This window comes from Tiliqua scincoides, chromosome 1 (assembly GCF_035046505.1).
Source record: "Tiliqua scincoides isolate rTilSci1 chromosome 1, rTilSci1.hap2, whole genome shotgun sequence".
Lineage (NCBI taxonomy): Eukaryota > Metazoa > Chordata > Lepidosauria > Squamata > Scincidae > Tiliqua > Tiliqua scincoides.
Window position 1 is genome coordinate 72,633,195 of NC_089821.1, and position 18,387 is coordinate 72,651,581.

Here is an 18,387-nt window from a genome sequence, read left to right on the forward strand (position 1 = left end):
TTCACTGGTCTTTTTGCAGGCTCTCGAGCATGGTGGTCCAACATGCAGGCTGCATGCGGCCTGTGAGGCCCTTTTTGGCAGCTCCTGAGAGCCCCGCCACAGCCCCCCCATACCCCCTCCCACTTCAGTGGCTTTTTTATCTTTGGAGAAGGAGAAGCTGGAACGCTGGAGCAGGGCGATTGCAAAGCCTTGCCACACCCACCATCTCTTGCTGGCCGAGCCTGCTGAATGACTTCGGTGAATGTCTTCGGTGGCTCAGAATGCAGAAGTAATTGGCTGTAATGTTACCACCAATTACATTCAGGTCGGCACAGTCAGAGGGTCACACCAGGGTCATGTGGTCTCCTGGCGGCTAGAAGTCAGATCACCCTGCTCTAGAGGGAGAACAACAGTGCCACTATGTCATCCAGTTTGGGAGTGAGTTCTGGTTGACATTTTGTCCTCCCAGCTCATTGCTGCTGCCATTGCCACCAAGAGAATCTACAGCTGGGGCTGTGTGACGTCCGTGGCAGAGAGAAGCCAAGTCCCCTTGGTATCTGTAGCAACTGATTTCCAGGCTTCTTTTTTTCCACAGCTTGCCACCAGTTGTGGGTTGCCACAGAAAGGGTGATATCCAAGGGGTTTAGCTCTTTGGGTCTAAGAGTATGAGCAATATTCTCTGTTGGCTTTTGTTCCCACTCATTAAGTTGCACTGAGATGTGCTTCCTTAGGCATCAGGGAAATTTTTTCCAGCCAATTAGTAGCACCGTGCTAATGGATTTTCCTGTACTGTGCCTATACTGGTACTAGTCTGGTGGTTAATGTCAATTGTAGATTTTTACGATATTGTATTTTATTCAATTATTGTTTGTAACGCTTTGGTTTGTAAGTCACTTTGAAGATCTTATGGTTGAAAAGGGATGCAAAGATATCACAAATACATTGTCCCCTCTGCATGCTTTGGGGTGGTTTTGACTTTAGTAAATGAACCAGAAAAAGGTGCAGCACTAGAGAGGCAGGCAGCAGTGCAGGCCTGACCACCCATAGTCGGATCTATAGGTCCTCATATTCCTGTCCAGGAGTGCCATAACTCTCTGCTGCCTGTGCCACTTCTGGCAGGAGCTGTTTATGCAGCCGGTTGACTAACCACTGGTTAAGTCTTGAATACATGCTGATGGCTTCCTATTTCCTGAACGTTAGATTGCTGGAACAAGGAAGTAACTGATGCTAGGGACGGCACTATTTTTTTTATGCTTTGCATCATTGTATACTTTCAATGTGGTATTTGATGTTGGGCAAGATAAGGTGCTGGTCTGGCCCAGCAAAGTTGCTTTTATGGTAAATTCCAAAGTAGGTTTTCACATAGTTAAATTCCAAGTTCTGCTAACTCTGTTTATGTTGGGCCCAAACCCTAACCAGTTATCCAGCACTGGCATAGCTGTGCCAATGTGACGTATGTTGCATCCTGCATTTGGGTGGCAGTCATGGAGGCCTCCTCAAGGTAAAGGGATTTTGTTTCCTTACCTCGGAGCAGCATTGCCCTTATTCAGTGCTGGAAAGTGGGTTAGGATTGTGCCCTTGGAAACTCAAGTATGTTTCGGTTGTTACATTATTCCATGACAAAATAATACAGCTTTTTGGTGCAGACCTGTAACTAGGTACTCACCTTGTTCCCTATGATGACTAAACATTGTCAGTAGGCAATCAAGCAGGGAAGCTTTGCAAAAGTTGGTGTGTTTTTTCTTCTTCTTTTCTGCCACAAATGACAAGCATGAGTATGCACAGGTGGTCACTTCTATGAACTTGTTTTCAGAACTTCCTGGTCTTGGCACATCGCCATTTCTTTGTGGCAACTGTTCAAGTGTTCTTGAAGCAGCAGCGGTGCACAGTTCATTTGTTTGGCCCTGACTGTCCAGGCAAACTATCTTCTCTTGTAGCTAATATTTCTTCTGTAGAAGTTTGTGATTTGTAGTGCATGCTTTCACAATCCATTAATGCTCTGGCTTGCACATATCCCATTGTCTGCCACTACCATAATGAGGGCCAAATTACACATTGCAAATACACATAATGAAGCCCTGATGCTGCTTTAATGAAAAGCGAACTCAAGAGTTTGCAGTTTTAAGGAGAGGAGTTGCAGCAGGAAGGGGGGTCCTTAATTTTTTTACACTCCCCTTGCTACTCCCACCCTCACTAAGGTTCCAAGTCATATGTGCTTCTTCCACCTATAGGAAGAAAGCATTTAAAAACATACACACATGCACGCACAAACTCTTATTTCTGTGTATCTTATTTTGTTGCCAAGGTGCCCAGCTCCCTTCCTGTGAGTTGCCTGCCATTCTGCTGAGTGGATTGTTAAAGCTATTTGGGGTTTTTAATAAACCAAAAAGTCAGGGACTTTGCCCCTTCTGGCTCATTTTGCTCTAAGAAATCAATAAGAAAAGGGGTTGGTCATTCTTTGGTCATAATCAAACATTATATGTTTGGTACTTTAGAGGCACAATGCAAGTAGTTAATCTAGTGAAGTAATTATTACACCATGGAAGGAGGCTTGTTCCTGCCTGCTGGAAACATTTCTAGGGGGTTGATATTTTCACTGACTCCCATGCAGGACAGTAAGGTTGAAGAAAGTCATGAGCAAGCTGTTCACTGGATCAAGTCACAGGCTTGATTGAGCCAAGCTAGGAGACCATCAAAAAGACTGCAGTGTTAGCTGATCAAGATGCTGACTGGGTAGCTCTAGCCTGTTTAATTGCTGTCAGATGCCATTTCACTGCAAAGAACAGGCTCCTTGAGGGTACGCTGCACTGCCAGGTCTTGGGTATGCAGTATTCTTATCCTATGTGGGTGGCAACTCTGAGTTCTGCAGCAGGAGTCTGATTTTCTCACCACAAGGAGGACACTGAGTTCTCCCTATGTGTCCTATTTGCTGGGTTGGGGGAGCAGTTCCACAGAACCCAAGCAGCAGGGTTAGCTACAAGGCTAGGAAGCCTGGATCAGCTTGAACAAAGTAAGCAGGAGCAAGGGATTAGTCAGGAGGCCTGATACTGGACTATCCTTAGGAAACCATTGCAGCAGCAATTGTTGGGTAGTCACTGTGTGGCTTTATAGTGGGCCCTGCAGATCCATTCCTTCTTAGAGCCTCTACAGCAGTGGTTCTCACACATTTAGCACTAGGACCCACTTTTTATCTGTCAGGACCCACCGGAAGTGATGTCATAACCGGAAGTGACATCATCAAGCAGGAAACTTTTTAGCTATCATTACTATCATTGTTAAAATAATATATATAGTAGCTTGTTAAGAGTACAAGTCTGTAACATTTCCCCAAATGCAGTCATATACCATGGTAGCATCAAGTCTAAAATATTAAAAATAAAATATTGAAAAGAATGGGGACCCACCTGAAATTGGCTTGCAACCCACCTAGTGGGTCCCAACCCGCAGTTTGAGAAACACTGCTCTACAGGGCCTCCATTCAGAGCATTCATATTGTTGGCTCCCCCCCCCCCACCAGAGGCCTCTGATTGTCACACAAGGACTGTGTCTTTGACTCTGGGCTTTAGAACAGGCCTTTCATCTTTTGAAGGCCCAGGAGTGATGGTGGAGGATCCAGAGCTTGGGTGTGAGATCAGGTGTGTGGAGCCCCTGATACTTCACCCTTTTCTGTTGTGGCAGCCTCTGGCCTCCTCTTGGCCCCATCTGCTCCTGCAGTGAGTAGGTCTTCTCTGTTTCAGGTCTTGGCACAGGTGAGTCAGTGTTTTGCTGTTGATTTGCTTCACCTGTCTGATCAGCTGTTCCATCTCCCTTGTAGAAGATGCTTCCACATGATGCTTGGTATTGCTAAACATCTCCTCTTTTACGGTACTTGGACAAACCTTTCTGTGAACCCTACATCTTTCTCAGAAATATAATCTTTGCATTAAGAGTGTGAGTCAGATTAAGGCTGTAATCTTATGCATGCTTGTTTGGCAGTAAGCACTGTTGAATTCAAGACTTACCTCATAACATGCATAAGGCTACACTATACATTGTGCCCTTTCCTTCAAAAAGCAGCATATTTTTGAGAGTAGTTATGTATTCATTCATTTATATCCTGGTTTTCAACAGATGAGTGCTCTTAGGCTTACAGGTTGTGGTGGTTTGTGTATTACACCTTATAATAGTTATAGTAATCAGCACAGATGAAATAATTGTAATGATAATTATTTTATTTAATATTAATAATTAATCTGTAATGTTACTTTTCCCCAGCTTACCTCATGCAGGCATTAGGTGAACTTTCCTGTTATTTCCTGGTTTTCCCTTTTTAAAACAGGTTTTATATTGGCTGCTTTCCAGTCCTCTGGCCAGGAAGACAATTCTAGTGACAAGTAGTATCTTTTTGAGAGGAAATCAGCAATTTCATATTTGATTGCCTGAGAACTTGAGACCCAGTGATTTGTAGGTTTTTAATTTGTTAGTAAGCACTAAAACGGGTTATCAAACTATAGCCCACAGGCCACATAAGACCCACCAACACAATTGAACTGACCCAGTGGCATTATAATTTTGTGCTCCCCTTCCTCTTTTCTCCCCATCCTCACTTGCTGCCACCAGGATTAAAAAATTGTACAGCACAATCTTATGCATGTCTACTTACAGTGTGACTTACTTTTATTCATTGCGGCTTGCTCCTAGGAAAGTGTGTATAGGATTGTGGCCTCACTGAGGCTGCGAAGTTGTTGCAGACTCTTACAGACAGTTAAACCGTTAAACTATTGGGTGCTGCTGGCCTGGTAAAGGCTGTTCCCTAGCTGCACTTTCCTATTTTGCTGTTGAACATTTCTGCTCTAGTAGATTGCATGCATTTGAACGATCCTGGTCTGTACTTGGTCCAATAATTTATTTTTATTTGTTGCTGACATTCTTGGTTTCAGTGTGTGTGTGTGGGGGGGGGTCTGATTTGCATTGCTCATGTATTAAGCATTGTGGGTGCATGATCAAAATTGCTAACTCTAGGCAGAGCATAGGAGACAGTACAAGGTGCACATAACTGGTTGTCATCAAGGATGCCAAACAAAGTGATCCGGCAAGAATGACGCATCCCTTTGTGAATGTTAACCGTAGCTTGGGTTCTCTTGCTGGCCTAGCCTTTGCACCACTCTCCCCTTAATTTCTACCATCTGCTAATACCCCCAGGGCTCTTCATGGCAGAGAATCCTCATTGTATAAATAAGTCTACTATAATCTTGATGCTAAATCCAATTTGTGTAGTGAGCCCTCTGCTTTAATTATCGTCATGCCTTAAGCTTCTCCTTTCCACGTCATTCTGCCCTTTTTCACTGTTTCCTGTGTAGTGGAAAAGGACTTGGATGAGAACCAAGACCCTGGCTGGCTCAGGTCCATCTAGTTCCCAGTAGTGACTAGCCAGATGCTTCTGGGAAACCCGCTAGCTGGGCTTGACAGCAATAGTCGTCCGTTGCTGTTTGTTACCAGCATCTGCTCTTTAGAGCAGTGGTCCCCAGGCTTTTTAGAGGCCCCAGAGGCTGCTGCCTGATTGAATGCCAAGGTGTGTGGCTATTATGGTGACTGGCAGCAGTGCTCCTCCCTAGTAGCATCTTGTTAAACCCTTGATGCACATAGGTAATCTGCCTTGTCAGTTTTGCGACCCAACAAAAATTGGGTCATTACGTACTGGTGGGTCCTGGACCTGCAGTTTGGGAACCACTGCTTTAGAGGCATATTGTCTCTTAATATGGAGGTCCTATTTTAGCTATCATGGTTAGTAGTCATTGATAGTTCTACGCTCCCTAAACTTGTTTAATCCCCACTTAAAACTATGTAATGTAGTGATTAGATCCCCATATCTTGTGGCAGTTAATTGTAAAATACTCTTTTTTTCACCCTTTTTTCTACCCTTTCTGCTTGTCAATTTCACTGGATGACCATGAATTCTAGGATTGTATATATGAGAGAGATAAAGAGAAGTCTCTCCAGTTTCCCCCTCTGTGCATCATTTATAAGCTTTTAGTATGTTGCCCGTCATCATTTCCTCCCCCAGTAAACTACAAAGCCCTAAACTTGTTAGTCTTTCCATACAGATTTCTTATGATCCTATATATAGAACAACACAATGATGATTTGGGTTGTTGTTTTTTCTACCCCATCTAGTTCTCCAATACTCTTTTTGAGGAGGCCAGTGATGTACATGAGATTCCAGATCTGGCTATAGCCTAAATTTATGTAAAGGCAAGATGATGCTGGCCATGTTAACTCCAATCAGTTTAAGTCATTCTTAACAGGAATTTGTGTTTTTTTTTTCTCTGCCTGAGCATACTGTCTGGATTGAACTTGTGATGAGTGGGACCTCTTCTCCTTAATTGAATTCCTCTTATTTGTATGCAACATGATGCTTGCTTGAATAAGTCAATTGTGCTGCTTTTCCATTTTGACCTGCATGTTTAACTTGGATGTGAATTGGGCACACCAGGGAATCTAGAACTGGCCTAGGAGAAACAATGGCCAGGCATAAATCATTGGCACCTTGCTAGGTTTTACAAGATAGAACCTGTCTATTGGTCCACTTGACCATGGAGCTTCAAGGGGCTGACCTAGGGTTTCCTGACTCTGGATTAGCCAGTGGTTCTCAAACTTTACCATCAGGACCCACCTACAAAAAAAGTTTCCCTTTACCAGCCACTCAAGCCCCTGTGACTATAATCGTGATTGGACAGCAGTGCTCCCCCAAGTATCAGGTTGTTTGCCCCTTGATGCACATAGCCTAGACATTCTGAGGTGGGGGGAGGGTGGGCCTGTGGGTGGGAGAGCGGGGGGAGGGGCCAGGACCCGGCACTTGTGCCAGATCCTGACCCAGTTCCCGGGCAGCATGGTGCAGTTCTGGGCTGCTTGGCTCTGTACCACCTCTTTAGGTTGCACAGATCCAACTTGACCCATTGTGGCTGCAACAGCTCTCCCAGGGTAAGGGGAAGTGTTTCCCCTTGCCCTGGGCTGAGCTGCTTGCAGCCCGAAACTTGCGCTGGATATGGCACAGGCCTGCCAGCCACCCTGTTCCAGTGCAGGTTAGGATTGGTCTGTAAGAGTTGCATTTCCTCCTCCCCCTCCTCCTGGAACGAGTTGTCAGTCAAAGTGATCAAAGCGGGTTCTTAAACACCTATGGAAAACTGGATTGGAACAGAACCCAAGTAATTGGTATCAAGCAGATGTGCCTTGGGTTGAACCACCAACCTCTTGCTCAGCTACTTTGTCCAAGAAAGAGATGCTTATGGCTGTGAGTTGGAAAAATTGTTGGGCCTGATGAGGATTTCTTTAGTAGCTGCCTCTTAACCAACTGCCTCTTTCAGGGTGATCAGAACAGCTCCTTCACTCAAGGGGGTACTTTTAGCCTCTTGGACTCAACCTCCCACTTCTGCCTGGTTAGGTGTAATCACTCATCAAGAGTCAGGATTGAGAAGGGTTGAGGTAGTCAGCTGTACCTCTTCAAGTACTTTGTCCACATCTTCAGGCTTTAATCAAAGGAATAAGTGGGAATTGTGGGAACTTCTTGCAGTTGTACCATATCAACAGGGGCTTCCAGATCTGAATTATCCTCAAAGTGCTTCGTAAATGTGTCACTGTGAGCTGCTGAAAATTTAATACAGTTCTTGTTAGAGTATGCATGAATCTGAATTTTCACAACATGAGACAGCTCCATTATGCAAGTTTCTGAAGAAACAACAGTATCCATAAGGTCATTTTTCCTTGCTGCTTTCATTGGCAAAGCTCCTCAGTGAAGCTAGAATGAATCCTACTGAGATTTCCACTGCTGACATCCTTGCTGTTGTCGCTGCCACTTCACCCCAATATTAGAATGATGATTAACATTACATAGACAATACTGAACTCACTGAGACCTCAGCATTGCTTACATTTTTGGATACTACCAAAGCCTCCAATTGAACTGAGTGGCTCTTTCTATTCAGGGTCATCGAGGCGTTTAACATAAGGAAAACATTGAGAAAGATCATCTGATATTGTTTTATGCTCTCCACTTCCCCAGGTTGGGGAATTCAATGGACAGCATTGTTAGATTTTATTTTCTTTGGATGAGAGAGCAGCAAAGACCGTGTGATGCCTTTGCAAAATATGCCTTTTTTTTTGGTACAACTATACAAGCAGAACATGAAAGGAGAGAGTTAGGCAAAACACAGGACAAGTAGATTTGCTTTCCCACATCAGATCTCCTGAAAGAGAGTTACTGCACTCTAGGGTGCCTAACTTTCAGCCAGCTGACAACCCTCTCTGTTCTGACTCTGTCTCTCATCTCAAAACTACTGTTTCTGATGCTGCCAAATACTCATTTCAGACACTACCCCTCCAAGGGAATTGTTCATTTAGGGAGGCTATCTATAAATACCACATCCGGTCAAAAGACTGAAATTTGTCAAATCCCGAGCACTACTTATGCAACACCTTTAGCAAGACTATCACAATAAGCCTCATTCATGGGGCAAACAGAGGCAGGATTCCATGGTTCCCCCATAAGAAGATGATCTAGATAAGATGGCCTGTGATTCTTCCTGGAAAGACAGGGTAAGATAGAAAGATCTTAAAGTACAAAGAAGAAAAGAGAGAGAAGATAGAAATTAGTATTACACTGTCTTTCCTCATAATTAGCTATGCCTTTTACTCCTCTTCCTGCTTTTTAACGTGTAATCCTTCCTGAAACCACACACAGCTGCCTTTCAACAAAAATCCCCTAAGATGAGGAAAGTCCATGAAAACTGTCTTTGAAAAAGAAACCAGGCTACTGCTTGTGCTGCTCCCTTTCTGCTGTTCTCGGAAGACAAATGGCTTTGAAACAGATTTGATTTCTCAAAAAGGGTGGTACCTGTTGAGCTGGCTATTATATATAGATTTTCTGATAACCTGATAAAATGTAAACATGGAACAGTTCTTGGACGTGAATGTACTGCCTACTTATTTCTGCCACTTATTAGTGTAGACCAGTGTCTCAGGCTGAGCTATTAAAGTTCCTGATTCAATTACTGTTGTTAAGAATATTTATACACTGCTTTTTAACACAAAGTAGTTCACAAAGCAATTTACATAGCAAAATAATAAATGGCTCCCTGTCTCCAAAAGACTTGCTGTCATTAATAAAAGATAAATGTAATCTCTGCCATAAGCTTTCATAGAGTGGCAAACCACTATTTCTTAGTCCCAGTCAACCATCTGCCTCATGTGGGGATAATATAGTGCTCTGCTGTACAAGATTGTTGTAAGGGTTCTTGAGATCATGTATTCTTCATCCTTGGGGTCAATATTCTTCAACCTTGGAGTCGGGACCCCAATGGAGTTGCGAAGCCTCAGTTGTGGGGTTGTGGCAACTTTTAACTAGAACGAAAAACATTGAAGACCAATGGACTGGAGTGAACAGGCACCACCAGGTAAAAAGGGAGGCATCTGATGTATCCCTTCAGGTACCAGGAAATTGTGTCCCAGTCCAGCGCAGGTTCTTCGCAATCACACTAAAATAGCTTTCACTGGTTCCAGGTTTCATGGCAACTTTTTCTGCTCTCTCTAATAAGAATATTTGGTTACAGTGAACAGTGCTTGGAGGTCGTTATGGGGGCAGGGAGTGGGCAGATAGGGTCCCAGGAGGGGGGCAGGACCAACAGTTGATTGATTGATTGATTGATTGATTGATTGATTGATTGATTGATTGATTGGGATCGTGGCACAGAAAATATCACACGTATATGAAGATCACATGTATATGAAGTGCTTTGAACACTCAAAAAGCATTGTATAGTTTAGAGGACTTTTAAAAACAGACACATTCATGGAAGACAAATCTATATGTGACTATTAGCTATGATAGCTTAGTACAGGTCTCTCTATATGCTGGGCTGTGGGCCGGATCTGAACCGTGGGTGAACATTGCTTACTGTTCTGCTGGGGAGCTGCTGTTCCACACCACCAGTCTCCCCAAAACTGTGCCCCAACTAGCCACTTCTGAGTTCTGTCACCCCAGCAGCCATTGCTCCCGGATTTCTGGGCAGATGTGGCTGGCCAGGGTGCAGTTCTGGGGAGTGTCTCCCTGGCAAAATGGTAGACCCCGTTCACCCGGGGAAGCCTTTCCTGGCTTGCAGAGGTCTCAGGTTTGGAGTCAGCTGGTTTAGTTGACCCTCCAAGTCGAGAGGCAGTATACCTCTGGATGTTGGGGATAAATTGGGAGGACTGCTGCTATACTACTCTCCCTGTGGATCTGCCAGAGGCGTCTCACTCACCATTGTTGCAGGTAGGATGCTTGTCTAGAGGAGTGCAGATTCAGCAGGGTGATGCTTAAGGATGCTTAAGTTCTTATCTAAATGCTAAATATTAGTAGTACTGTATTTCTCAGACACCTGTCTCTTGAGCCATATGTAGGTGAAGCTACCTAAATATTTACTGGGTAAGAATGATCTATGAGGATAGATCTCTGAGGACTTGGGTTTGTATGGTCGGTGTTAGCTACTCCTTGCTGCTTTCTTAGGGTTTGTCACTGTCAGAATTGTTTTGAAGATGCGAATGGTCACTAGGCTGCAATCCTACATGCTTACTTGGAAGAGTAAGTCCCCTTGAGTTTCATGAGAGTTACTTCTGAGTAGGCATGGATAGGATTGTGCTGTTCGCCTTCTTTCTGCATGATCTGAAGATATGTGAGTCTTTGGTTGGTGTTAACTCAGAGCAATAGCTGTAGGTACATGAAGACTCGTGTGTCTCCAGATTCTGGCAGTCCATTGCTGGAGGAAGTGACTGTGGTTGTTGTTGGCATCCTTCAGTCTCGGAAGACTATGGTATCACGCTCTGAATGGTGGTTCTGGAACAGAGTGTCCTCTCCAGCCTGGGTAAAGTAGGTATGGAGGATAGACTGTTTCCCATGCAGCAAATCCCCCCTCTCCATGTCACTGAAATGGTCCAATGGAAAGGCAGAAGCCAATACGGTTGGTTCCAGCAGCGCCGCAAGAGTTGCCAGAACGTGACTGTGTTCAGCCATGAACTGCCTCAGGGACTCCGGCTCCGGATTTTGCCTCGAGGTTGATTCCTGAAGCCTTTTCCATAACTGGATGTAGCCACAAGGCAGTGGAGGTTTGGGATCAGAGTTTTCCTTCTCTCAGATGAGCTGCCTTCCCAGGCTGATGAGTCCCATCTACCCAGTGGCTGTTTAGTCGCCTCTTACGACAAGTACAGCCAGACTGAGGGCCTGTTCTTATCCCCCAGCCCCCAGGTGACTGTGGACACAGCTGTATTGAGGTTGTTCTGTCTTCCAAGGTACAGCTATGGGGGAGGTGGCTTGATTTCTCTCAGCTGTGAATGTAAAATTCCTCAAGGTTAGATTTTTTTTTTTGGTGAGATGAGCAGCCAGATACTGTTCAGTGCGTGGGTGGATGTGACACCATGTATGCAGTTCTCTGGCTGACTGACATTTGCTGGTACACCCAGCTGCCTTGTCAATGCAATGTATTGACTCTGCAATGTATGGTGCTTGTCTCTTCTCTCTTGGGTGTCTTGAGGCAGCCAGGACCTGCTTTCTTATTGCAGAGGTGGTTTTCAGCCATAGGGACTTGAGCTTTATTTTAAAGAGAGATCCTTCTCTCATGTCAGCAACTGATTGTGGCTGGACCAGTTTGCATATGTCTGTCAATGCTTTTCCTTACCACACAATGCTCCTCTGACCTTGGCTTTCCTCCCCAAGTCTGCTCATTGGCCACAAGCATGATTTTTGTCTGCCTCTTACTATTTCAACTCTACCCACCACAAATCATTAAAACAAAAGCTAGCATGATCCTGGCTTTAGCCGTTTCCCTTGCAATTGGTACATTGACAAGGCGTCCCCAGGCATTATGAGACAAATGTAGATGGATTGCCAGGAATTGGAGATCTTGGGGCAGTGCAGTATAAAGAAAATCTTGTTTTCACTTCTGTCTCAAAGATCCTCTACAAAAGATAAATGGTATTGCTGGATCTCTTTTCTTGGAGGACTTACAAGCCACTGTACTAGATGCCAAACAGTTCCAGATTTAATATAATAATACAAGGCATTCAAACTGTAATGTGTTCTTGAAAGAAAAAATATCTTCCTGTCTACCTTGCCCCCTCACTAGCATTTCTCTTATGACAATGAGAGTTATATAGACTGTGGTTACATGGATATAATAAACACCTATTGGATAGTATCTGTGTCATCGCCAGTGATGAAGAATACACTTCACCCAATATCTATGCCATTTTGTGTACACTTTTAAATGTTTTGGTTTTTATCTTCAGAGACTGAGCAATCTCACACACAGCCCAATCCTATCAAATTTTCCAGCACCGATGCAGCCACAATGCAGCCCCAAAGTAAGGGAACAAATGTTCCCTTACCTTGAAGAGGCTTCCATGTTTGCCCCCACATTGCATGATGCAATGCGCACCCAATTGGCACAGCTGCATCAGGTCTGGAAAGTTGGATAGGATTGGGCCCACAATTGTTTTTGCAGAAGTCCTTTAAAAGAAGGAAAGCTAAAGAAGTGAATAGCAACAAGGTGCCCTCCTATTGCAGCATCCCCACCCCTTCTTGAATTGCTTTTCTCTCTTTCTCTCTCTTTTTCTAAATTGGTTTTTAGAAGTGCATTTCTCTCCAGTGCTTCAGTGTACATCTCCCTTCACTGTTGAGTTTCACTACATTCACTTGTTATAAAAGAGCTGAACTAAAATGGACATAGAATGACAATTCAACTTTCCTGCTTTGGATAGTAAGTGAAATTTGACAAAACGTTGCATCAATGCACATACACCATCAACATCCCTGCTGATGTGAGAATTACACAGAGAAAAATGCCCTTCACGAGATTGTGTAGGTACGCCCTCAGCTGTATTAAGTGAATCACTTCTGGGTGATCTACTCCACAATCTACTCCACTTGGCTACTCTGAACTCTTTGAAGTGCAATGCTAAAGGTTTTAGGGTCTCATTCTCCTTGTATCACTCTCCCTTCCCAGTATGGTTGGAGGTCTCCTTGTGACCACATTACAGTGACATCCAGTTGGCAACTGTGACATTTGTTTAGTTTGAATTAATAATCAGCTGGAATTCCTCTCTTTTAATAACTCTTGGCTTTCAGCCTGGTTGGCCTGAAAAACAGCTTATCAGGACTGTTATGTTTTCTTCCTTGAAGCTGCGTAGTGCATGTATTCCCCCTTGAGAGCAGTTTATTACCAAGTGTGATTCCCACTGACTCATAAAAAATTTCATATCTTCTTTGTTAGAAAGGCATGACATCCAAGTGCTAAGGGTTGGTGTACAATTCTTCTTGGTTTCTAATCAAAGGTGCTGCAGTAGCTTTATAGGGTTTGCAGCTGTGCCGCAGAGGCTTTCTATTGCAAAATTAAAGGTTTATCAGAACCTTTGTTATTTTTTTCCCCTTTTTTTGGTCATAAGGTTCTACTTGTAAGCTTCAGAGCAAAGCTTGAAAAATATACAGTATAGATAGTTCTCATCAAGGATCAGAAATGTTGGGCTCTTGGGTCTCTTTTCTTGGAGGAAGTTAAGCATAATTGCTCTCTGTGCCTCTTCATGGCCATCCAGTTCTTGCACCTGCCCCTTCCTTAAGAGAGATGCACTCATCTTTTAAAACAAAAACAAGCCTAAGAAGAAAATCTTACAGTAAGTAGTTTGACATAATTGGTTTGTTTGTTTGCACTTTTCTATTGCGTACTTGTTTCTACCCAAGAACTGAACTTTGGGGTGGGAATGGGACTGTATGGATTATTCTTCCTTGATACTTCTGCCTTTTGAGAGATCAGGGGTGTCAAACTCACTTCCTACAGTGGGCTGAATAGCATTCATGATGCCTACTGAGGGCTGGAAGTGATTAAGCAGGAAGTGATGCCATTATGCTGTCATGACCAGAAATAAGCACTTTTTTCTCACTTAAGAACACATTAACTGCAAATGACAGAAGAGAAAAACATGCAAATCTTGATCATATTTTCAAGATATGGGAGAGCCCGATTATCATGTAAGCCACCATTTCAGCAGTGGCACCTTAGCACAGCTCAGCAGCTGAAAGCAGCTGATGGTGACGCTTGGAGACCCCAAAGACCAGATAAAGATAGAGCTTCCAGGGGCCACATCCAGCCCACAGGCCTTATGTTTGATATCCTTGCATGATTAGACTGTAGGAGAGCTAAACAGAATCCACTATGCTAGCCTTTGAGGATCCCAAAGCTTCTGCCACAGAATCCTAATGTGTTCAGGTGCATGGCTTCCTGAAAACTGTGCTCTCTAATATTCACTTAACCCAGCTGGATGGAGGCTAGCTTCTTCAATAGAGACGAAAGGACACTTTGTACCTGCTCAGAGGCATTTATCCTTGCTGCCAGATTGGGCAATGAAAACAGCATTGGTGCTGAGCATTGGCTGAAATGAAGTCTTGTTCACACCCATTAGCAGTATCCAGGAATCCCTGGCGGGTCAGGTAACTAGTGCAATCTTATGCATGTCTGCTCCAAAGTCTCATTGTGTTGGGTGGGGCTTATTCCCAGGAAAGTTAGCCTAGGATTGAAGCTTTAGAGAGTCTTCTTGGGAAAGCAGATTTAACAGATTAACTACTCTGGGCCAAGTTGGTGGCTTGTGCAGCTTGTGAAATGTGTCTGATAAAGCAGAGAGAGGGGGGGGGCTTGGCATAGTCCCAAGCAAGTGCTATTAAACTAAAGCAGTGTTACTTCTTGGGCTTGCGCTGTGCTACGCTCCTGATGGTGTGGTCCGTGTCGCAGCCCTCTCTAATTTTATCTTCTGTTCTTGTGAAATGTTGGCAGCAGTAATGAACTACTCTCTCTTTTGTTGAGAGATCTTGCTGAAAGGAATGGCATAAGCAACTGCACAGAAGAGTTTTCACGTAAGCGTGTTCTAACTCGACCCACAATGGGTCTTTCTTTGCTCTCCTTCAGGTATAATCTCTATGCCCACACACGGCTGGGCTACCTGTTCTACAAGCGTCAGGTGAAGAAAGCGCGTGAGCGTTTCCCCCAGGGACACTCCATTCCCCAGACGGTAGCTTTCAGTGGTAAGTGCCCCACCTTTTCTCCATCACATTTCCAACAAATGTACACACTGTGAATTTTTGTGATGAAACTTGAAGGCACTGAATGGGCCAAGGCTAAACCTGCTGGGTTACATATCATGCCAAATCTGAACTCTGACATGACAGTTGACTTCCAGAGATGCTTAACAAAAAAAAAATTGATTTAATACTATAATGAATTATACACCCCATCTGAATTTGGCAGAATTAGACTTTTTTTTTCTATTTTACGTTTAGATTCTTTTTTAACACCTGCAGGAGTCTAGAACTCCCCATGACTGAGTCTTAGCAAGTATCAGTCTTTACAGTGTTCTGAGCTTGCAACTGTCAGTTGTATGTGTGGCTGGTTGGTTATAGTTTTTCATTTCAGCCTTTTGTTTTGCTGTGATATGAGAGAAACACACCTTGGTTACACAGTGGTTTAAATAAACTTCTTTATCAACCCTCCAAATAATCAAGAATGTGTGCTGCTTTGAATTTTATTTGGGATTAACTTGCTCAACTTTTGTTTGGTTTATGTACAAGTTGTTTGTTTTTTCATGGTCATTTCTTCATAGATACTGTATAAAAGCCATTGTGTATTTTGGATTCCTCTCTGCTTTCCCTCTCCCCTTTTGGCCCATTTTAAAAGAGCCTTTCAGTCCTTTCACAACTCTCCCACACAGCAGTAATCAGCACAGTGTGTAGGCCTAGATCTCACTGAGGTGGTAAACCTCCATCTCACTGTATAGGAAACAAGTGTGTGGAGAAGGCTAAGTAAGAATCTTTCTCCTTGATAGGCTAGTTTTCCATGTGGCAAGTTTGGGGGACTTTTGTGTGCAAGAGCTGTCAATCCTATGACTGACACACAAACACCCAGTGGCAGTCTCAAGTGGTACGGCCTAGACACGGGCCTATCATCTCCCTAAGAACTCTGTGAACTCTGAGAATTAGACCTTAACCTTGTGCTGGTTACCACTGTGTGGGAGGGATGTGAAGAGGCTGAAGGACTGCTCTCAAAACAGGGAGGGGGAAGAGTAAATAGAGAGCAAAGTGAGCTCCAGAATATTCAGCAGAGATGAAGAAACAATTGTGTAAAATAAATGAGTTGTGCAGAAACAAAAGTTGAGCGAGTTAATAAAGAGTAATATCTGCAGTAAATCATCTGACCTCAGGATATGGTCGTGAGTCTGGGCTGACTCGCCCACGAAGCTGGGTGAACTGGCTGTTTTAGATGGTGGGCTAGGAGAAGTGGCAAACCGGCGGCGGTGCTCTGTGCCTGCCCACCAACCTCCCCTGGCTTTGCTGCCCATCCAGTCACTTTGACTAGTACTCCAATCGTCTTCTTCCTTGGTTAGATTGAGTAAGAAGAGGATTGAAGCAGTTGTGACTCTCCTCTTCTTCCAGCGCCATTACCAAAAGCAAAAAAATGTGGGGGGGGGGGCTGAAGAAGAAAGCAGAAGGCTACTACATCCTCTCCCCATTGAAACAGGATGTTCTCTATGAATGGCCAGGCAGTGGCTGGACCTCCAGGCTGAACACTCAGCTTGCCATGTTTCTCAGCAGCCACCCAGGCTCAGCAATAACAGCCACCACCATTTCCACCTCTTCCTGTTTCTTTAAGAAGCTACTTCCTCTTTCTGCTTCCTCCTGGAAATCATTTAGGCCAGTGATTCTCAAACTTTTAGCTCCGGGATCCACTTTTTAGAATGAGAATCTGTCAGGACCCACCAGAAGTGATGACATGACCAAAAGTGACATCATCAAGCAGGACAATTTTTAACAATCCTAGGCTGCAATCCTATCCGTACCTACCCAGGAGTAAGCTCCACTGACTATTATTGTTAAGAGCATACACATAGTAGCTTGCTGAAAGTGCAGAGCTGTAATTTCCCCCAGATGCAGTTACATACCATGGGAGCATCAAGTCTAATATATTAAAAATAAAATATTGAAATGAATGGGGACCTACCTGAAATTGGCTTGTGATCCACCTAGTGGGTCCCGACCCCCCTGATCTAGGCCAGTATTTCTCCAAGTGTGCTCCTAGGGCTCCTTGAGACACTCCCTTCAGGGGCTCTAAGAGCACACCGTAAGTGGTCACCATCTGTCCACAGTCCTGTTTGCACTGGTACTCTTCCGCAAGACTCTGCAAAACTCTGCACATGTGCCAGCTGGGCTCCCTGAGACTCCTTGTAGAGTGTAAAAGGCTCCAGAGACTGAAAAGTTTGCAAACCACTATGGCCAATACTTCCCCTTCACCACCCATTCTTTTTGCCTGCTTCAAGAAGGTGGAGTAGGACACCTGAAGTGGGACAAAGAAGATGATTAGAGGAGAAGGAGGATGGATGGTTTGTGCATGCAGAAAGAAGAGAAGAGGCAGCAAATCATATTCATATTTTATATGCACAGAAGGCTCAGGCTAGCGTTGTCAAGGGAGGCTCAGGCTCAATGGCATAGCTAATTATCGTGTAGCCCGGTGCCAAGCTCAAAATGCTGCCCCAGAAGTTATGTCGCAACCAGAAGGGATGTCACATCCGGGCTTTTTAAAAAGTAAAAATTGGGGGAACCCACCTCCTCGCCCCAGCAGCTTGCCTCCTAATTGCTGTGCTGCACCCCCCAGTCAGTGGCATAGCTAAGGCATCTATCTGCTATCTGGGGTCAAAGAAGATTTGTAGCCCCCCCCCCCCAGACAAAATCAGATTAATTAAGTAAATAAATAAAAAGTGTACCCCTGATAGGTTTGATAGCTTCACACTGTGCTAGGGTGAAGAGGGATGGTTATTCTCCCCTTGCTAAATATAAGAAAGACACGACTTGAAAAAGTACCTTTTAGCCAGTTAGCAGGGGTAACTATATTATGATATACATAGAAATGAGAGCTGACTCATATTATCACTTTATTGGTTTCATGCTGTATCATGATAACATGTCATTGCAACATGTCAGTAACATAATTTGTCACTGGCTCTCAGAACAATCCGTCTCATAGGACAGTTTTGAGTTAAGAAAATCCACTTTTTGTTCCATAAGGCAATTGTTTTTTTTCATTTTCTGGTTAATTGGCCATAACTTTTGATAGAATACAGATATTCCAATGCAGTTTGTTTAATTGCATTCTGTATTAAATTACCTTTCCAATGATGTATAACATGATGGTATTACTCATACATACCAAGTTTTTCACAATTTTGGTCACTAGTGTCAAGCTCAGCTTGTTGCCCCCCTAAAGCTTGATACCCAGTGCAACTGCTACACCGCTACCCCCTTAGCTATGCCACTGTTCATGCTAGCACTGTCAAGGGTAGAGGGTACCCTTACATTTTTACAAATGAGAT

General features: G+C 44.0%; 1 protein-coding gene across 1 annotated transcript in view; it reads left to right on the forward strand.

The window, feature by feature from the left end:
• Positions 1–18,387, forward strand: part of LOC136656791 (probable hydrolase PNKD) — a 39,037-nt gene that overhangs the window by 5,370 nt on the left and 15,280 nt on the right. Inside the window, exon 2 of the mRNA XM_066633106.1 lies at positions 14,937–15,052. Within this exon, the coding sequence (XP_066489203.1) occupies positions 14,937–15,052 (116 nt within the window). The remainder of the gene's footprint in view (positions 1–14,936; positions 15,053–18,387) is intronic.